Here is a 21914-nt window from a genome sequence, read left to right on the forward strand (position 1 = left end):
ATCATAGATCATTACTTTTCCCAAATGTTGAAGTAACATTCATTGTATGTCAATTTAACACAAACTGTGATTCTTGACGGCATTCGAGGGTTAAATTTTTGTGTTAATTTTTTACATATTATGCGTGTTACATTTTAACGTATTTGCTGTTAAATTAACACATAAATGAGAGTGGATGATTTGAGAAACACATGAAATATGTTAAATTTAACACATCATTTCTTACAGTGTATGCATGCCTGTGAGCATTTGATTTCTAAGTAAATGTGTAGCGTGAGTCACACATTTACTTAATCACACATTGGCGTTTAATTTGAAATATACGTTTTACATTAGAGGGAAATGCGTGTAAAGGAAAATTGGGCGGTTGGAAGGGATGAATAATCGTGGTAATTTATTCCTCACGCATTTTCGACTAATATAAAGGATAAGACAGAAACTTTAGTGATTGACAATCACGATATTAAAGAAAACTGAGGGTCTATAAGAACCAACGCTGACCACTCAAAGTACGCGTGAGAAAACAGAAAGAGACACAAGATGTATGAACCTTGAGCAACAAACGTTACGATCTCAGCTTGGATCGTTTTCAATGCATTTTACGACGACGTGCACTCTCCGCGATAAATAAAAAAACGAGACCGTGTGCAGAAGGACGAGCTCCTCCTTCGTTCGCTCGATCTTCGATGCAACTCCCCCGACAGAATCTCCGACAGCCCAGTTCGGTTTCTCTGCCCTTCTCGAACCCCACCGAGGACGTGTGAACCAGCGCGCGATTTAACCCTCCGGCTCGCCGAAACTGGGACGATCGCTGCTTGCGAGGAGGCTGAGATCGGCCGTCTCCGGACGGATGAAGAGATATAGACGTACAAACGGTCCGGAGACGCGGCCGAGGCGAGCGATCTGTCGTGAGATAATTACGAGAAAAATGAAAGCGATCGCTTCCTGTGGCCGCGCGCAAAATATACGGCCGACCCGCGCGTTCCGCCACGCAGCGTGCGTATACCGTACGCACCTCGATCGCTATCAGCCCGATATTTCACGCCGAAGTGGCAGCCGGCGGTCAAATCCGGCGGCCGCAATTGTAATTGAGTCGAGTCGAGTCGAGTCGAGCGGAGTCGCGCTGCAAGCGGCCCGGGAATAGGAATCCTGTTTTTCGGCGGACCCATAATCGTAAAAGCTGCTGTCGGCAACCTGTTCCGTGGGTAAGTTTACGGTGATTCTAGCATTGGCCGCGGCCGGAGCCGAGACATACGCGCGTACGAATTCACGACGCGACGGTGCCGTCGTTCCGCTCCGTAATATTCATCCGACCGCGATAACGCGCTAATCCACGATAACTAAGATTGTTGCAAGGTCGATTAGCAATACGCTAAATTACGGTACGGATCTAGGCGCGGCATGTGCGTTCTCTCTCTCTCTCTCTCTCTCTCTCTCTCTCTCTCTCTTCGATCGTTGCATTATGAACCGCGAAATTGCTTAATTTCGCGCGTCGATAGGGACATTATTCCCAATAAATCTCGGCGCCTCGCGATCGCGGAACGATTCGCCGCTCAATTCGTGCCCCAGACGCACTGTTCGAGGCCCGGCGATTTACAGCTGCTAGTTACCGGGACGTGTTATTTTCTTTTTCCCTCCTTTTTTTTCCGTGCGATGCGGTAACTCGGGTAACGAAGTTACCGCTCTCCCCCCATCGGCGGACGCATCTCCGTCGGCAGCCGGCGCTTCCGCTTCCAGTGGGTTTCATTTATTTGACAATGCTCAGCACACAGCCGCGCGATACATTTTGCACCGGCTCCGCGCGTTAGCCGTCCGTTCGACTCGCGATCGCCGATACAGTCGCCGGTTACAGCCGGTTTTCCGTCGTGCAGCGCTAAACTCGCGGCTGGCAACGGAGAACTCTCGACCTGGTCGTGCTTGCGCTACGGTTGCGGTAACTAAGAGCCGGGGGTTGCCGGATTCACTGCTCGCCTCCCGACTGCATGGTGCTCAGCAGAGCGAAGAAGGAATACGAGCCCCGCATGATCTGCGAAAAATGCTCGATGAGAGAGGGGAGACACATCGATAAACCATCGACATCTTCCGCGTGGCCGCACTCGTGATGCAATCGCGAATGACGAACGGCTCGCGGGCGACTCGGTCGCGGTGTCGGAAACGCGCCGAAAGAGGCGAGAAATAACGCGGTAAATTTAAGCCGCGAATCATTCGTAGCGTGGCGATCGATCGATCGATCGATGGCTAAGCTTTCCTGACCGGTCGCCGTGAAACTCGCGTATCAAAGTAGGCGTCGAGGATCGAGACTTTGCGCAGACTCGGATAGTCCGAGGGAATTAGAACAACCTTTCCGGAAAAAGCTGAGAACAAAGTAGAAACTAGTCGTTTTTTATCGCTAGGCATCTTGTTAGGCAAGAGCTAGCCAGGCAAATTGACGGCCTCGAGTGGATAATTTGCAGCAGATCCACGACACGTGGATTACCCAGTAAAATAAATGAATATTATGATTAATTAGAATTAAAGACTGCTACTTGACTAGTCAGGACGAAGCGAGTCGGGCTGCAAGTCAGTCGGTCGGTCGAGAGTAAATTTCTAATCCGCGATCCTCCAGCTCCGATATCTAATCGGACGCAAATCATTCGGAATGGATCGCGTCGGATTCCTAGCTGGCCGGCGATCGTGTGACTTTTCCTGAGGAATGAGAGATGAGAAGGTTCACATTCGCATTGTTGGAAAACCGCCGTGATCGCCGAAAGTCATTACGTGAAATTTTCCACTCTTCGTGTTCTCGCTCTCAGGAAAAGTCTACCCGATCGCTACTCCGAGTGCGACCACGCGTTCGATCACCAGCTGCTCATGGTGCTCGATCGTCGAGAGACCTTGGCTACATTGTCCTTAGGCACTTGGTTGCAACGGACCATCGCGCGACTGCGTCGATTTAATACGCGATTGTTGGTCGCGATGGGCGGAGATGCGGCTCGCCTCTTCCTGGGAGAGAGAGAGAGAGAGAGAGAGAGAGAGAGAGAGAGAGAGAGCGCGCAAGAGGTGTGCGCGTCTCGTTCTTCCTGTTCTTTCTCGAGATTTCTGCGGAATACTATTCGAACACAACGTTCGCTCCTCCGTGCTTTTCGTCTGCGATTATTTCTATTCCGCATCGGCGTCGGCTCGCCGCAGGCGACGACGAGAAAAGCAGCATCGACACGCGCGCGCGCGCGCGCGCGCGATGTACGCGGCCGGGCTGTTCGAGGTACTTCAAAAAGGCGGAAAGAAACGAAATAAACGCTCAGCGCGGCGCAGATGCGTATAACGATAACTCGCGATGTGCATCGCGATGACTCCGGTGTGCCATTAACGCGGTCGTAATGCGCGGTTTATCGAAAACGCGTAAATCATACTTCGCGCGCGCGCACTCGCGCGGTGAATTCAATCTCTCCCGACGACCGCCTATCGGTTGACTTTCATTCCGTTTAATTACCGCTAAATCAGCCGCGATACTTCTCCGTGACCGCGCGATATGCGACTGGTCACTCTCTCTCTCTCTCTCTCTTCCTCTCTCTCTCTCTCTCTCTCTCTCTCTCTCTCCCCCTCCTTTCCACTCTCTCGCCTGATCTCCCTCGCGCGCAGCCCTTTCAACGCGCGTGAACTCACCGCGGTGAACGTCTCCATGGACAGCACGTAGAACACACCTGCCTTCAAATTCAACGTTCTCTTTGAAAATATCATGGACAAGATTAGCAAACGACCGGTCTTGGCGGAGAGCTCGTCGTTCCATCCCGACAGCCACTGGCTCTGCGCCAGACGTGCGCTCTGTAACATCGCGAACGCCGCGTGAAAGTTACATCGTTGATTATATATTATGATTGCGAGTTAATTACACGTCGCGTTGGTCCCCCTCCTCCCCGCTTCCCCCCCCCGCCCCCCCGCAGCTCCTTCACGTTGCGACGAGATACGGCGGTGGGGGCGTGCATTCGTCCGATCGGCGGTAGTAACAGCGATAACAGTAATAATATTTATTAACGGGAAAGCACCGCGTCTAATTACGTAAAAAGGATATTAGGTTGATGCAAGAGTAATAGCAGTTTTATATCAGTTTTAAGTTTGGCGCCGATTTTTCTAGTTACCCTTATCTTTTCCAGAATTCTATCTCGTAGAAATAAATGAACTTGTTGTCACGTTGGGAGATATGTGTGTGCAGGCCAGTGGTCTTTATTTTATTATGAATAAATGTAACTTTCAACTGATATATGCGTCTTTATACTCGATACGTGAAAACTGCAATTATTTTTGCATCAACCTTTGCAATACATACATATAGGATACACACAAGAGAGGAGTCAAAAATAGCGCTAAAAGCGTCATCGAGCGACGCGACAATTTCAATTCTTGTCTCGCCCCGTATCGATAACCTAATTTTGCAAAAGAGTTAAAAACATGCAACATTTGGTGGACAGGTCCGATTAGCCGTATCGGCTGATTTATTAAGGGAAACCGTCGCTAATTGGGACACTTACCTTACAATAAGTGAAATCGCCGTGAATCGGCCGGTCGAGTTTCGCGTTAACAACACGGCGCGTTGACAGCGACAGCACGAAAGAAAGAGCGGCGGGATCGCGCACGCGTACCTGATATATCACCTCGTTGCCGACCCAGCAGATGTAGAAGAGCTGCGACACGGCCGCCGCCAGGTAAATCGCGAACTTGCAGATGTTGGAGTTGTGGCCTATGACCTGCCCGGAACAAAGCGAGACTCGATCACGATCTGACCGCGGCACTTTGACTTATCACGACTCACCAGGGTGGCTTGGAAGCCGGTTAGGCAAATCATCGAGGTGCTCGAGAGCATCTGAACGAACATGCCGGCGCTGAACATCTCGTTGAAGTCGTCCATTATGGCGACCAGCCGCTGGTGACCGCGGACGGACCTCCGCAAGCGCTCGGCGAAGTCGTCGCGGCCGAGAATCGCGTCTGGATCGTAATTATCCTTGCCGCCGGTTTCGATCGTCGAGGGTATCGCGTAATGCGTGTCTCCGTCGGCGCGCGAGTCGGCGACGGCCGGCGCACCGCACTTGCTAAAATGCGCGTTGAGGATCTCGAGTTGCACGAGGAACAGGTTGCACAAGTTGGTATGCAGGCTGTCCATCCCGATGATAGCGGTGATGCCGACGGAGACGCTGCAAGCCTCCACGAAGTAGCCGACCGCGTGACCCGGGTAGCGCGTCGTGTCGAAGGGGTACCGCGCCCTCACCGGTAGCCCACCGTTCTCCACCGGTACGAGGAACAGCAAGGCCAGCACGAGGCAAAAGCCCAACGTGCTGAATCCGTAGAAAGTCACGCGGGAGATCAGTAAGTACTTGTCCAGGATCTCCTCTTCGTCGCCGGCTGCGAACGAGCAGAAATCGCGCGTCTCGTTATAATCCTCGTTACTCGCGTCTACCGGCTGCGATGAGTAATTAAGAACTCAAGTAGGCAGCAAACCGAGATAACGAGTGCTCAAGGTGAATAGTAGTGCGAATACACTACGTTGGTGCCTTTCATGAGGCTCGGCGATAAGCCAAAGGCGACATCCAAAAAAGTATTCTATAAAGTATTTATAAAGTGATTTTTCCCATAGTCTCATGTTTTAAGCGAAGCCTCTTATACAGGAAAAGGATTCCTCCTTCGATAAAGCGATTAAAGTGAACCGTTCATCTAAAATTGATTAGATATTATTCTATTTTCCTCTTATTTCAAGAGGATTTCCTCCTATATCAATTAATTTTCCTCTTATGTGAAGAGGGATATGTTGATTTGAATGTCGGCTTCTTTTGTTCAATCATGCTCTACTTTCAGACATGAACGAAAAAATAATCATATGCTCATGAGTCGGAACATTTGGTTTTTAAAAAAGGTAAAAAAGGTGTTGCTGTGACATATAACGAAGATAATTTACCCATATTTGGTCAAAAGTTTATAATCTATTGCAAAAAGTTGAATAATATATTCTTTCTTTTAATTATGTTTTATACAATTGGATATGATGAACGTCTTTGTAGCTATAAAGTCCATAACAAAACTGATTGGAAATTTGTTTGTTACGATGATCTTATTTCATTCGTGCATACTTATTGTACGACTGGAGTCAGAAGTATATATATATATATATATATATATATATATTACTTTTCGGTATACGTTATAATTTTTTCAAATTGACTAGTATAACTAGTAGAGATGTGCGAACTATTCGAATTGAATTGAATCGAATCTAATGTAATTCGATTCGATTCGAATCCGAATCCCTATGATTCGAATCTAAATAATTCGAAAATTTCGAATCGAAGATTCGAATATGAATCAAATATATTAGCATTTGCGTGCATCAGCTACAAAACGGGCCATTTAGCCCTGTATGTTTGAACCTTTAACTTGTAATTACCTTAATTTGTAATTAATAACTTAATTATATATTACTTTAAATATTTAAATATATATTTTACTTTAAGATAATATTACAATATGAATATTCCCTTTCATATTAAAATCTTCCATCATTATTTGCAGGTTTAATAATCATGTTAAATTTTTTAATGATTCGATTTTATTTGATTCGATTCGAATTTGAGTGAAATTTCATAGATTCGATTCGATTCGAATTCGAATTTAAAAAATGAGATTCGATTCGATTCTCGATTCAACATAAAAATTCTTGATTCGCACATCTCTAATAACTAGTAAAAATAAAGTATAGTGAGAATAAATAATAATCCTTTTAAAAGAAGATTAAATAATCTGTGCATGAGAGGAAATTTATATGGAAATCAATAAAATTTGCATTATACATATAACATATAATCCCTCTTTAAGAATAATGTGTTTATATTTTCCTCTTAATCTTAGAGGAATCCTCTTGAGGCCATATATAAGAATAAAATTTAGATGATTCCGCTTGTTTTGAAATTACTTTCTTTTGGGTGAAGACAATCTTATATATTAAAGCAAAAGATTAGAAAGCAAAATATAAGATAAAATACAGATGCAGGTAGAACGGAATGAGAGGGAGGGAGAGAAGAGGGGACGGTCATCAATGCGACGAGGATTCGAGGGGGAAAGACACGGCCGATAACGTTCTTCAGCATCGCGATGCGATATTAGAATCAGTGAAACTTGATATACAATCTGCGGGGGACGTCACGTGTCGCCGCGGACGCGCATGGTTACCCGGGCGTGATTGCGAAAACTGCCGAGTAATTCCGTATGAATGAGTACCGGGGTCCTTAATCGCGTGTCAAGGAGACGCGTCGTGAATAGGGACTGGCAGGAGAGGAGACGAGAAAGACACAGGAGGAAGGAGAAAGAGAGAGAGAAAGAGAGAGAATCAACGCCGGCCGACGCGCCACGATGGCCCTTCGCGACGTCGCTCTCGACGCGCTGAGCTTCTCGTTAGGACATGAAATTGCGCACCACCCTGTCGTCGTGCTCGTTTACGGGAGCTACCATCGATGTGACGGCGCTAAAACTACCACTCGGGTGACGCCCGAGTCTTGCTTTGTGATACTCGCAGAGATCGCGCGCGAACAGACGAACGCACTATACTGAACGCGCTATACTGAACGCGTAATTGTAATATTTCATTCGAGCTTCAAGTACGCGGTTAATGAATATACTACTTTGGTATACTCGTCGACGCGTTAGCTCTTGTGAAAGAGTACGAGAGAGAATCTATGGGTGTGTCATGTATCGCAACTTCCTGAAGAAGTGAATCGACCCCCTCGACATTTGAGAGCTAAAGTTCGCTCGAAAACGGCGATTTGAAACATTTTTGCAACCCGCGATTGTCGAACTCTTCCGTCGCGCATCCGAATGCCTGTCGCGCGAATCTCGGCGGGTTTACTCACTGGGAAACTTGCAAAGTCGATGGCAATTGTCGATAGTCTTGCAAAGTAGTCGTGCGATCTTCTCGCGGTAGAACTGGCCGATCATCACCTTGAAGAGCACGACGGTAATCCCGGCGAAGATGCAGCCGTCGTCGGTGACGATCGAGAGGTCGTCGAAGCTCGAGCAGATGTCGGCCAACAGAGTGATCGCAAAGGCGAACATGATCGTCAGGATCACTTTGTTGTACACGAAATACAGATATTTCAATGTAACGGACGAGTTCGAGTCGAGGGCCCATAGGCCGATATATCTAAGCATATTAAGAAATAGTTAGGAGGTCTCATTAATGCACATAGTACATTTAGACACCTAAAAGATCGAATATGTAAAAATATAAAAAAATATAATAAAGAGCGAGAATCCCGCAACAGGAAGAAGTTTCTCGGCGAAGTTGAACGAAACAAATCCGTTGATACCGCCGAAGGAGGCGCGTACGCGCGCGCGAGATAACACTCGAGACGACGAGGACGACTGAATTCCGAATAGATAATTAATCGAGCCACACCCACGCGCGACAATGTTCACATTACGGTTCGCTCACTTGAGATAAGTCGTGTGCAAGGCGCTCAACTTCCGGAACTTGTCGAGGCAGCCGGCAGCTATCCTTCGTGGCATTCCTGCGCGGCTCTCCGCTTCGTGACTGTAGCAGCGATAAAGGGCTCGCTTTACAAGGGCTAGCTTTTTCCTAGGGCATACGACGTCACCTATGTCGCGTGGGTGCTATTTCTTTATGCATCTGAGTTTCGCGCCCGTTTCGCGTTATCGAGTTCGAATATTCGCGTCTGCCCCTCTCCCTTCCTCCCCCCTCCCTCCGCGGCCGCCCCCGCGCGCAAGATTGCCTATGATAAGCCGAATTGCGCGATTGCGCTGTTGTTGTTCGAATTATAGACTCTCACGGCGCGCACGTGTCCTCTCCCTCGCTTATCTTCTCGACAGTAATCCATGAAAGTGACGGCAATTGCCGGCGGGAAACACACAACACACACACACACACACGTACCCACTTGTGTTTCGATGTTTTGTCGAGGACGAGGACGAGGACGGACGGGTGCAATGTACTTTGTTCGTGAGGTATTACTCTCGTCGTTTGTCACGACGAGGGAAGACAATAGGAACGATTTGTTGTTTGATAACATACCGTGAATTGAAACGACATGTGTTCGAGACGCTCGGTCGTTTTCCACTTGGAAAAATAAGCGACTTGGGCGGGATCGATGTGAATCTTGTGACGGGACGATTCCATCGCTGCCGTAACGTTTTGTTAGTCGTGTCGCATGTAAAACGCAACCGTATCTTACCGGTGACACCATTGCGCGTCGTGAAAGCGAGGGAGAAGTTGGTTGTGAGGTTTGGGGGGAAAAAAGTGCATTGTGACTAATTACAGCTGTATTACAGTAGCAAGGGATTTTTTGGAAAAAAAAATAAACAAATGCAAAAGAATTCCGGTACCGGGAATCGAACCCGAGCCTCCTGGGTGAGAGCCAGGTATCCTAGCCACTAGACCATACCGGACGATGAGTGGCTTTTCTTTACTATGTATGATCCGTGTGATATCCGATGACATGATAAATTGTTATCTGTTGATTGCAACAAATATTTTATATTTTACATATTTATATGTATTGTGTAATTTTGCTACAGTAATATCCGACAAGATATCTGCAAGTAATTGCGGCAAATGTCAATAATAAGTGGGATTACTGCTTGTTATTATTGTTTTGAGAATAAGAAAGTGTAAAAATATACACTTTGTGTGTGGTCAATTTGTTTAAATCATATAATATAAAATTGGTAGAAATTGTACTGTAGCCTTATGTAGACTATTATAACAGGTTCTTCCAACGAGTTTCCGTAGTGTAGTGGTTATCACGTGTGCTTCACACGCACAAGGTCCCCGGTTCGATCCCGGGCGGAAACATCTTTTTTTTTCATTACTTAAAATGAAGTTATTTTTTTTTTAATTTTACAATTTATTTTATCTTTTTGTCGTATTTGCGCATATTGCGCAAAGTCTCTGATTCGATCTCAAGCGGAAAATCTTTTCTTCTTCGTTATTTAAAATAAAATTATTCTCTTTCTTTACATTTTAGAATTTATTTTATCTTTTTATATTTACGCATCATTGCGGAATTACATCAAGTCGGATTTATATTTTCCTTGAAGGTAACGTTATTAATAAAAGTAGAAAAATTTTTATATTGAATACGCATACGCGTACATACAATGTACATATATAAATATATATATCGTGACTGTTCAAGTACTCGTTGTCGCAATCACACGATTTTAGGGAGGATGAGTTCAACCGTCAGAATGGCCGAGCGGTCTAAGGCGCCAGACTCAAGGTATATTACTTTCTCGGTTCAAGACCGAGTTTTCCGGGCCTTCTGGTCCTCTCTGAGGGCGTGGGTTCGAATCCCACTTCTGACAAATTCTTTTGACACTATCGCGTTGCTAATTACATAACCAAACGCAAAGATATATGTTAGCTTGCGATATTAATTACGATCGAGTTTTTTTTATTTTCGTATATATATATACATGTTTCTCCATATTATTATCTTTTTATTTTCCAGAGGGAGAAGTTTTTTTCTCTAAAATATTCGTGAAAAATATCGCGACATTTATTTTCATGTATTAAATATAAAATTTGTTAAAAATGTCGTTAGAAATGTTAATACATGTGTATAGTTTATGCATTAAATATATGTTAATGATTATTGCGTCATGTGTAGCTTATGATACTCTTTTAAGAGAGCTGAAATCAAGTGTCAGGATGGCCGAGCGGTCTAAGGCGCCAGACTCAAGGTTCATACCTTCTCGGTTCGAGGCCGAGTACCGGGCTTTCTGGTCCTCTCTGAGGGCGTGGGTTCGAATCCCACTTCTGACAAATCTTTTGTTTCTGCGAATATTTTTGCAACTATCATTTTTGCGGTCGATATTCGATAAATATACAGCCGGATGCGTCGTGAAACGTCATTATTCGAACGTCGTCGGTTCGAATCCCACCGCGAATGATTTCGCCACTCTCCAACAATTTTTTTTTTCATTACATCTTATCTATAATATTTTATCCGTGTTGTATGAGATATAGTAACAATAATTCTAGTCGTTGTTAATGTTTTAAATAATTACGATCAAAAAAAAGATGGATATTATGTGTTGTACGAATATAAGATAATACGCATTGCACGACTTATATTTTAATTAATTATTATTTCTTTTCTCACACAGACAGAATATTATAAATTATATAGATTTCAGCTCCTAAAATACAAATCACGCGTCTGAAATGAAAAATAATAAATTGAAGTAGAAAATACCGATAAAATATTGCTCGGTTATAAAGTTCCCTACAGCGTAACTTGAGATATAAAATCCTTCCTGTGTAAAATGCTGTATGATTTTATCAACGATCTTAAATGCGGTGACGATGATTTTGCTTTTAATAACGAGCTCGAAGAGTCATTAGAAGAAGATAGTATTAGCGACACCTTAATAGACGCGATGCTGCGCCGTTATACGTACAAATAAATTTGTGCGGGTCTCGCGTCGTATATCACCAGGAGGTATCGTCGTTATACCGAAAATATTTCAATATCTTTTGAATTGTAAATCGCACACGATATTAAATCGTGTCTCTCTCTCTCTCTCTCTCTCTCTCTCTCCCTTCTTTCTAATCGTTGCTCGGGCGGACTTGCGGAATTCCGTCTGCGTGTTGTTTCGTCACGGAACGAGAATTTACATTCCGACCTGTCACAATGTTATCGTCTTAAGATGGTAATTAACGACGAAAGGTGGGAATTACACGACACTCGGGTACGCGATTTACCAAGTCTGATCGCGATCGTTGAATTTCTTCTAGCTATTACCTCCGTCTCGTGTGAATGCATCGCGTGGCCGAGCGGGAGATAGCTGTTGAATTGACGATGTTGAAGCGAATATCGTGCTTGACATCGCTGCTGAGGCACGAGAAAGAGAGGCGGAGAAATGCTAAACAAATCCAACAGAGCCTCACGACGGTCGATTCGTGCGTGCGCGGGCGAATCGCGGACGTCAATTTTCTCTCTCATTTGAAATTTCGCTCGCAGCTGCGAGCGCAAACGCGAACGGTGAACGCGTTCTCCCAGCCGCTTTTCTCGAAAGTCATTTAACGCGTTTCTTCCGCGAAACATTTTTCCTACCGCGCCAGCGGTACCGGTTTTTAGCCAAAGAGGAGACTTGTTACCTGCACACACTTAATACCATCTTGTAAGAATCGCACAGGTGGTGAGAGTAGAGATATTAATGAACGGCGTAATGGCCGTTTCCATGACGTAATTCCCGGCGATTACTCAACAAACTGTGTAACCCTCGATACGCGTTCGGTACATTCAATTAATTCGACGTCGTCTTCCCGATTTTCTCGTTTTTAGCGTCCTCCTGAATTCTCCCTCCCTCTCTCTCTCTCTCTCGTCGATACTGTCGTTCCGTCGAATCGATATTCACAGTCGGACCTTATCTTTAAGGGGATCCTGATCCCTTCGAGTTCATTTTCCGACATTGCCCAAATCGGCCAAAGCACCCGAAGATAAACCCAAGACGATCTTAAACATAAGATCTCATTACGAACGTCGACCTTAATCTCATCGCGGGCGCGTTTTCGCGCGCGATTTCCGCCAAGTGCAAGATACGCCAGAGATAAGGCACGCGCAATAAGGAACGCACTGGACATCGGGCAAATTTAATTGACGCAGCAACCGGTCGCGCAGTCGTGAAGTCACAAATTTATCGGCGGATCAGAAGGTTTGCGAGCGCGCTGATAAAAGGGCGAAAAAGTTCCGCGCGAGCGTAAAGCCGCTGCGGACGCCTCTCGGCCTCGCCGTAATGTGAGGATTACGTAGATGCTTTAATTTATCGAGCGTCGAGGGCAAAATTCGGCTTCCCGCCGGAGAAATGCCGCGGAATCTCCATCGAGAGCAGAGCAGCGTTGCTGGCTGGCGAGAGGCCGGACGGCCGACGAGACGTTGCGAGCGCGTGAGACACGCACAGCGACGCAACATAATGAAGACCTCAGGCAGAGACGGATGTAAATTATTAGGGTCACGTAGCCAGCGCGAAAACACCGTGGCGTTAGCCGATTACACGGCTCGCTCGCTCGCTCGCTCGCTCGCTCGCCCGCTCTCGCGCGGCGCGCGCGCGCGAGCGAGCGATAATCGCTAATTGAAAATGTTTATCGTGCGCCGGATCGAAGGCAGTGCAGGAGCGATCGCCGCGCGCGGAATATACGCGAGCCGGCCGCTACGGGAGAGATTGGCGAGCTCGCGGGGTATTTATGCGGTAGGACAAGGCTAATGACAGGTGCTTCGCACGCCCAGCCGACGGAGACGCTCGCTCTCTGTCACGGGCTTCTTAATGATCGAATTACCCGGCCGCCCCGCCGCCTCTCCCGCCTCGCATTACGAAATTTCTCCGGCGGCCTGCGTAGGGCCGCTTAATAGCCCGCCGGTCTCACTCGCGCCTCGGGAGATAACAACTTATTTTTCGAGCCGCATGCCTGCAAACGAGGAGGAACCGCGGAGGAGTGCTGTCGCGTCGGCAGGGTCGGACCGCTGGTGAAAATCGCGGGGCTGAAATTTTACGTCGTCGCAAAGTGTCTGTAAGAAAAGAGAGAGAGAGAGAGAGAGAGAGAGAGAGAGAGAGAGAGAGATTTTGTCAGGGGTTGATAAGCCCTTTGAGTTTGCAAAACAATATTTGGTCAGACGCGACAAATAAAAAGGAAAAAGGAAAGAGGAGAAAGAAGCGGACAAGAAACGATTAGAATCCTCGAGATCTTCTCTCGAGAGGATATTTTTCTTTTCTTTGTTTTGTCAATATTTTCTTCCGTTCGAGGTGAATTCTCCTTTTCCCCGTTCGGTGAGATCATCGAGAGCGCGAGACGTTGTTGATCGTAACGTCGGGTTCCTCGTCGTTCGCCCCTGCGTTCGCGTAAACGCGAAAAAAAAGAATGACACGAACGCGTTTAACAGCAAAATTCGATCGCACGAGAGAGCCCGCTCCCCGCCTCGCCGAATTGTATCGATTTTTTACGGTAAACGCCGATGATCAAGGCGTCGTTTGCCTTTAACGGGACTTTTTAACTGACGCCACTCGGCGCGTTATTATACAAATGCGCCGTGAGGTGAAATCCGCGGGTGAGATTTAATCGCCGAGCACGAACTGTTGCAACAAGTGTCGTCCGTTAAAATGACGCTGCTCGATTTAACGATCGATGCTGAGGCGCACTCTGGGACACCGGGATTCTCGCCGACCACCTTCAGCGCGGCACTTAGATCCCGCACAAGTCGCGATATCTCGTATAAATTGCGATGACAAAAATTCAGAAATCATCGGCCCGTACTTAGCGAATCCATCGAGGAGCGCCTCGTCGTTTATTAAGAATGGTCCACAAATATTCGAGTACTTGCAAGATTGTTATTCTTAGTCTTATTCTTTTTCTACTTGAGCTACATAGAATATGAACAATATTTTTAGCGTGCTACTTGTACAAGATTTTATTTGAAATTAAGAAACTTAATTTTTCGTATCAAAATAAAATCGTCCATCGATTCTTGAAAAAAGCCTTCATTTGGAAATTCTTGATTACTTACGAGTACCTTGAAAAAGTTCAGTCTCCACGTAGATCTCAAATGTTAGGTTGGTGCAAAAATAAAATACGGTTTTCATCATTTTAATTTTTAACGCCGATTTTTCTAGTTACCGTTATCTTTTCCAGAATTCTATCTTGTAAGAATAAACAAACTGTTTCCTGTTGGGAATAATGTATGCGGGCCAATGGTCTTTATCTTGATTAATAAATATAATTATAATTAATTAGAAATTAATTAAATTAATTAAATTATTAAGAAATGTAATAAATATAATTTGATTAATAAATATAATTTTTAACTGATATATGCATCTTTATATTCGATACGTGAAAATCGCAATTATTTTTGCATCAACCTGATAGAACGCATCGCAGAGCAGAATTAAAATTCGAAACCGCTCGAGAACAGTGTGCTGCGTCAGGACGAGATGCTGAAGTTGACGAGAAGTTGTCGAAGGGTCGGGAAAACGGAGTTGACCTCGTGTTTCCATTAGCCACTGCGGCTCGATAAAACGCCGTGCCTCTGTTTCTTACCGAAAATCTCGATCGTCCAGTTTCCAAGCGCGCCGAACATAGTAATGGTGCGTCGCGATGCGTGGGCCGCTCTCGGATCGGTTCGATACCAGTACGAAAACAAGCGCCAGAGAGATTATTATTACGCATCTCCGGCTACCAATTCGTGGCTATCGCACCGTGAAAGACACTCCTCGCCACTTAACGGGCAAATTCGGGCCGACGGTCCGCGTCCCGATAACGCGATCCACGTCTCGGCAACGTACGATCGTACGATTTGTCAGCCTCGCTGGACATCGATGCCATCGAGCGCCCATTTGCGGGCCCCACGTCGGGGCCTTACCATCCGCAATAATTTCGATAACGTTATAGCAGCGAGACGCTCTCTACATAACGGCGAATAGAATCGTCCGTAAACACGAGTTGCCTAAAAGCTGCAGGTCGCCCGATGGCTTTGATGCTTTTCTTAGCGAAACTTTGCTAAGAATATCGCGTCGATACTCTTTGCATTCCGAGCGCCGACTTTGGAAATTCCACTATTTTACACGCATGCGCCAACTCGGTCGACGGTGGCAATAAAGTTGTTCTAAATTTTGTTCAGAGTTACGTACCGTAACCATCTGTTAACGAATGGATCAATTCATTATCGATTTCCGTTTAGTTTAAGGGTATTTGTATCATACTTCTGAATTGAATGCGCGTAGCAATACCGATTTTTAATATGTCACTGAAAATTGTCATTCATCCAGGCGAAAGATCTAGGCGTCGTGAAGGGAGGCGGCGGACAGCCGCAGGTCAGGAGCGCCGACGGAGGAGGCGGTGGAAGCCGCTGAAGATCTAGGAGTCGTGAAGGGAGGCGGCGGACAGCCGCAGGTCAGGAGCGCCGACGGAGGAGGCGGTGGAAGCCGCTGAAGATCTAGGAGTTGTGAAGGAAGGCGGCGGACAGCCGCAGGTCAGGAGCGCCGACGGAGGAGGCGGCGGAAGCCGCTGAAGATCTAGGAGTCGTGAAGGGAGGCGGCGGACAGCCGCAGGTCAGGAGCGCCGACGGAGGAGGCGGCGGGAGTCGCTGAAGATCCGGGCGTCTTGAAGGGAGACGGCGGACATCCGGTCAGAAACGCTTCTCGATAGAGAAGCCAGGAACCGATGTAGAGATCAAGTATCTCTCACCGTGAGAAAGGCGACGTAAGCCGTCGATCAGGAGCGCCGCCGATGTTGGCGGCGCCAGTCAATGCAGAGACCAGGTATCTCTCACCGTGAATGCTTCTCGATAGAGAAGACGGCATGAGCCGCGAAAAAGACCAGAAGTGAATGCTCATCAAGAGCCCTGAAATGTCACATAAATAATAAGAAACAATGCAGAAGCAATATTCTCGCTCGGAAAAGTTAGACATGCGAAGAGGACAAAAGCGGAAGCCTGTTGGTGCCTGCGTAACTAGGCAACCAGCCACGCTCGCCTTCCAACATCGCACCGTCTCCCTCTTGCTGCGAGAACACTGCCGTGGCCCCGAATGAGTCGCTGTATGAAATGATCATTGCTGATCTCTTGCGACTCTAGGTCGCGCGACTCAATCCTTTTGCCTTGCGACTCTATGTCGCGCGCTTTTTCAAACAGTATTTAAAATATAAAATTCTCATCGACATTCGCGAACGACATGCGGATGAAAGAAAGAACTCGAATTACAAGATCTAGATCTATCAGGATCTAGAAAGACAGCGCAGAACAATAAATTTATATCACTCTCGTTTCTTCTCGTATCGGCCCGTTGGATGTGGAATAATCGCTCGTAAGGAATTCGCTCTTCTGATCTGGGAGAAGACGGGAAACTGCACTCGCGTGTAACGTGTGATATCGATTTATTTACAAAATTACAATAAATTACGATGAAAGTGGATCGATAACGATCTCGGTCGAAGTGGAGTGATGGCGAGACTGGTTTCTTATGCTACAATCAACATTATTCTCTCTCTCTCTCTCTCTCTCCCTCCCTCCCTCCCTCCCTCCCTCCCTCCCTCCCTCCCTCTCTCTCTCTCTCTCTCTCTCTCTCTCTCTCTCTCTCTCTCTCTCTCTCTCTCTCTCTCTCTCTCTCTCTCTCTCTCTCTCTCTCTCTCTCTCTCTCTTTTCCTCTAATCTCTCTACGCGCGACGAAAAGATATCAATGATAATAATATACCAGAGATCGGTGTCCGCCTTCTTTCGCGATCTACACGAACATATAACGCCATATATTGAACAATAGCCGAGAGCGACGACGCATGCGAATAGCAACTGCGTGCAGCGAGATGGTTAAGCGTGCCGCGACACCGGCAGCGGCGGTGTTCCGGGAGCTACAACAGTCGTGAACGACCGTATCACGGAGGGAGTCCACTTCCTCCTTAATCAGCGCAGTTTCGACAAATCCTATCTTGCCAGCAACAATGAGACCGTCGACGGTCATTCTCTCCCAAGCGCGACACCTCGGCTCGTTCGTCGAGCTAACGCGTCCATCGTCTTCGGACGGTCATTCGAGGCCTGAAATGAATTCGATTATCGACTACGCGATATATACATGTAACTTAATAAGCGTCACTAAACAACGAGGCTCGCTGGGAGCCTTCAAGTTCTCTTCCCCTTTCCTCTCTCGTTTCCCGCCGCGGAAGTTGGGAGCAGGAGCGGCCGGTAGCCGCGTCTCGCTGCGTCGTCGACGCGACACTTAGATAGATGAGCGCTGAAACGAATGAACGTTAGATTAACGAGGACACCATACAGATACGCTCTCGAGCGAGATTCGGGAGACTACACTTGGCGGCTACATTACGCCTACAGATATTCAGTTACGAGCTTGTGGTACTATAACTATGACTATGCGCCCCTGTGTGACAGACACGACGACGTGGGTCCCTAACATGCGGACTCGTACCTGCGCGCGTCTCACATTTACCTCGCGAGCGGACATCTAACACTTGGGGCGAATACATTCTCTCCCCCTCGCGGCGCAGCGCGATGTACCTTCTACAAAAATACACAAAGAAGGGCAAGGCGATCTGGAACTAGTATTCGTACACAGGCCTATGAGAAATCTACTCTTCATCGGGTCGGCAAGCTGAAGTGAATTCTGTAGAGCACCCGTCGTTACTTCTTTGCTCTCGACGCCCTTGAGACTCCGTACAATCGGCAGGGATGCGTGGTACGTAGCGGGTGCGTGGAACAGGCGAGGGGATCCCGTTGAGTCGACCTGTGAATGAGCTTACGAGCCAGGAAAGAAAGCCATAGCGAACAAATTATACACGATAGGATGATAGACAAGAGGCAGACGTTCCCCGACAAGCTCACTCACTTCTTTCGCTTGTCGCAGTCGATTGTCTTTTGAATGATCAGTTTGTTCCGTTGTCTTGTCACCTTGGTAGTCGAGCGGGTACTATTAGGCGCGATCTGTTTCAAGCCTTGCTGCGGGATCCTGCACGGGCTGGCCGCTCGTGGCGGTGTCGTGCCCTTGAGCAGCACTTCCACGTCTGCCAGACGCTTCTTCAGTGCTCTGTTCTCCCGCTTGTACTTGGTGAGCTCAGAGTCCTTGTCGAATCTCTCATGGCCGGAGCTGCTGGTCTCCTCCGCTAGGTACCTGAGCATGTGGTGCAGCTTCTCCTCGTACTGCCTCTGCATCAACACGATCCTCCTCTTGGCCTCCATTTGTTGCGTCCCCATCTCCCAATCCTGGCTCGCGATGCGAGCCTCCAGCTCCGTTATCTGCACCTCCAAGTTCTTAGAGCTCTCCTTCAGGTCGATCACCTTGTGGAAGTACTTGACGAACAGCGTTATTATCTCACCGTGAGAGAGCTTCTTCAGGCGCTCCATGAGCACCCGCTCGCCCTTCTCGCGCTGAGACTGATTCTCGTAGAAGTCCTTCCGCCCGCAGATCATCTCGTTCTTGTGCTCGATCATCGCGTCTATAGCCTCGATCGTCTCTCCGCATTCGAGCAACTTCCGTTCCTCCACCGTGGTCAGGGTTCTCTCTTTCTGTAGTTTCTCGTCCAGATCGCATTTCTCGTCCACCAGGCATTCGCGGGTGCGTCTCAGGTTTCTTATCTCATGCCGCAGCGCTTCTTTCTCATCCGTGTCCGCGGTTCTCTCCAAGTCCATCGATTTCTCCTTCAGGACGTGATCGAGATGAGATATTCTCGCGCTCACGTCCAGCAAGTTCTTCTTCTTGTCCGCACAGTCGGTCTTTGGCTTCGCGTTGTGCTGCTTCTCATCCTCGCTCTCCGATTGCATCTCCTTCAGTTTGGAAGCAGTCAGGTTATATTTCTCCTCGAGCTCGCGTATCTTCTGCTGATCTTTGACGAGCTCCTGCTCCAATTGCTTCTTCCGTTCCTCCTCCTTCTTCAGTTGACGCTTCAGTTTCTCCATTTGTTTCTTCGACGTGTTCAGCGAGCCTTCTAACTCAAGAACCTTCTTCGCGGAATCACCCGCGATTTGCTTAATCATATCAATGTCCATCAAGCGCTTCTCGTAATGTATCGCCATGTTTTTGTATAATTCGATCTCCTTCCTGTGAGAAGACTTCTCCTCAGAGTCTGAGTACAAGGACGCATTCTCGGCGTGTGCTAATTGCGTCCTCGTGTTGTAATACTCCTCCTGGAGCTTGCTGCGCTTACGTTGGAAGCGCTGCTTCGCGTTGGTGCGTGTATCAGAATTTTTCATCATGTCCGCGATAAAACGTTGCTTGATCTTGATCGTCGTCTGCAGCTCCTCGATGCGCTTCTGCGCGCCGTCCAGATCCGACTGGATCTTCTTCACTTGCGTCTGCTTAGCCTCGTTATTCAGCGACAAGGCTTTCAATTCGCGAATAGGCTCGGGTATTTCCGCGGTTTTGAGGGCATCGAGCAACAGATCCGGCGAATTGTCGTTTTGCATCGTTATGAAATTGTCGTTTAGATTCACCTCCGTCTTGCGGTTATCCAGTACGCACGGATTCACACGTTCCATCAGGTGATTCTCGAGAACTTGGTTCTGGCAAGGTTTCCGGTTATCGTTGAAGACCAATACCTCGTTACACATGTCGGAACCGGGCAACATCGAGTTTCTGCGGGAATTTGGGTTTCTGATCGGTATAGGACGCGCTATCGCGACGTAATTATTGTTTACAGATCTCGCCGCCGGATGTATAATCTCGATGTTTGTTTCTCTGAATTCATCCTTCTTGGAATCGATATCTCTATCCGTATCTATCTTGAACTTGTTGATGCACTCGTCCAATTTCTCCAAAAAGTCTGGGTTTTCCGAACTCGCATCGCTCCGATCCTCCTCCTCCTCCTCCTCATCCTCGTCCTCGTCTTCCTCTTCATCATCATCATCATCATCATCATCATCCTCATCGTCATCGTCGTCAGCATTAGATAGGTCGCTCTCGGAGCTGGAGGTACAGTTAGCATTGAGCTTGAGTTTCATTTGATTCGCAGACTCATCCGTCTTCTCATCGGTCTCAGTTACTTCCTCGATACGTTCTAATGATCTTCTGATATTCTCTGTGTATCCTTGCATACTAGTAGTATCATCACCAGATATACACTCTTCGTATTCTTGCTTCATGCACAGCCACTGCTCAATTTGATCCTGATCTGTATGTGGCAAAATGTTACTTGTCATAAGCTTTGTGAACAAACCCTCTGCATTAGAGACCAATTTAGACCATTGAGCAGCAGCAAACTCCAATCTAAAGAGATCTGCACTGGAACTTCGTTCCCCAGAAGTAGCAGGTGTCACTGTATCATGTGTCTCATCCCCAGTCTGTTCATTCTCTTCCTCAGCTAGCTGATGGTGCTCATGATTGCGATGTTGGAAAGATGGCATCATATTGATATAAGGTGCATAACACTGGTGATTGTCCAACATTGCTTGGTGTTGAATCCACGGCCCGTAATGCATCATTTTATCTGCCTCATGTAATATCATCTAACAAAGATCTCGTCTGTCTGAATAAATGAGGCAGGACCTGTGGGAATTTTTGTCAGTTATATCATTATTAAGATCAGTAACAACTAGAACGATTAAAATAATACATAGAAAAAACTATTTTCCATTGAGCTGAAATAATTCTCCGTTTGAGTGAAATATTAGATTGCAGAGAAACAAAATTGACATATAATTTTAGCATATAAGATAATAATTGGCTATACATACTTGTCTATGAAATTCCTAACCTATCGTGAGCTCCAATCTCTTGTCATAATTTTATTCCAAACTCTATGGCTTTTCCACGTGCACATTTTCTGCGAAAATTGTCTGAATGTGTGGCGGTCATATACCATAGACATAGGAATATAGGGACAGAGCATAAGCCCATAAGATAGGCGAGGGGAGTTGTGCTGAAATGCGGAGGGCGACTGTGCCTAAGTTTCATTGGCTACAATAGTGCGCATATTCAGAGCGTGTGATGCAACGACTTGGCTGTCACTGGTAAATAGTAAATGGCAGGATTGGGAAGTAACGCGTTACTTGTAACGCCGTTACTGATATCGTTACTTTTTTGAGTAACGATGAGGTAACACCGTTACTTTTTGATGTCAGTAACGAAAAGGTAACGGCGATACATTTTTTTTGTAACGAGTAACAAAACGTCCGTTACTTTAATCGTTACTTTTTAATTTTTATAAAATTAAACTTAATTGTATTTAATTTCTATGCATTTTTTGTTTTATGCTGAATTTAATGAGAACCAATAAAGATGGACTCACATATTGTCATCCATTGGCCGTAGCTATACAGAAAGATTTAAAAGAAAGGTGAGTTGGTGTAATTTGGTTAATACATATGTTCATCAAATAACATTCATCTGATCAAAAAGAAAAATCAATATGTTGATATTTAATTTTATTGATTTAACTTTAGGTT

The 21914-nt window shown here is 46.5% G+C and overlaps 2 protein-coding genes and 4 non-coding genes across 6 annotated transcripts; 3 read left to right on the top strand and 3 right to left on the bottom strand.

Annotated features, from left to right (window-relative positions):
- Positions 1-1960: 1960 nt before the first annotated feature.
- On the bottom strand, positions 1961-8523 carry LOC105191252 (odorant receptor 13a). Its single transcript, XM_025298706.1, is given in 6 exon segments — positions 1961-2026; positions 3643-3801; positions 4617-4744; positions 4747-5373; positions 7869-8158; positions 8450-8523. Coding segments are annotated over 6 exon segments (1344 nt in total).
- An 825-nt stretch (positions 8524-9348) lies between these two features.
- TRNAE-CUC (transfer RNA glutamic acid (anticodon CUC)) lies at positions 9349-9420 on the bottom strand. The gene has a single exon. It is a non-coding gene; the product is annotated as a tRNA-Glu (tRNA).
- Positions 9421-9753: 333 nt separating this feature from the next.
- Positions 9754-9826, top strand: TRNAV-CAC (transfer RNA valine (anticodon CAC)). The gene has a single exon. It is a non-coding gene; the product is annotated as a tRNA-Val (tRNA).
- A 389-nt stretch (positions 9827-10215) lies between these two features.
- TRNAL-CAA (transfer RNA leucine (anticodon CAA)) lies at positions 10216-10338 on the top strand. The gene is made up of 2 exons: positions 10216-10253; positions 10294-10338. It is a non-coding gene; the product is annotated as a tRNA-Leu (tRNA).
- A 340-nt stretch (positions 10339-10678) lies between these two features.
- On the top strand, positions 10679-10798 carry TRNAL-CAA (transfer RNA leucine (anticodon CAA)). Its single transcript has 2 exons — positions 10679-10716; positions 10754-10798. It is a non-coding gene; the product is annotated as a tRNA-Leu (tRNA).
- A 6334-nt stretch (positions 10799-17132) lies between these two features.
- cos (kinesin-like protein costa) lies at positions 17133-21603 on the bottom strand. The gene is made up of 2 exons (XM_011154489.3): positions 21204-21603; positions 17133-21015 (listed from the first exon to the last, which is right to left on the bottom strand). The coding sequence occupies exon 2, from the start codon at positions 20973-20975 to the stop codon at positions 18360-18362; it is 2616 nt and encodes an 871-aa protein (XP_011152791.2). The 5' UTR covers positions 20976-21015; positions 21204-21603; the 3' UTR covers positions 17133-18359.
- Positions 21604-21914: the final 311 nt, after the last annotated feature.

The sequence above is a fragment of the Harpegnathos saltator genome, unplaced genomic scaffold (genome assembly GCF_003227715.2).
Source record: "Harpegnathos saltator strain DR-91 unplaced genomic scaffold, Hsal_v8.6 scaffold235, whole genome shotgun sequence".
NCBI classification, from domain to species: domain Eukaryota; kingdom Metazoa; phylum Arthropoda; class Insecta; order Hymenoptera; family Formicidae; genus Harpegnathos; species Harpegnathos saltator.

What these genes read in the sequence shown, in the direction of transcription:
- cos (XM_011154489.3), bottom strand. Translation starts at nt 20,975, where the DNA reads ATGATATTACATGAGGCAGATAAAATGATGCATTACGGGCCGTGGATT.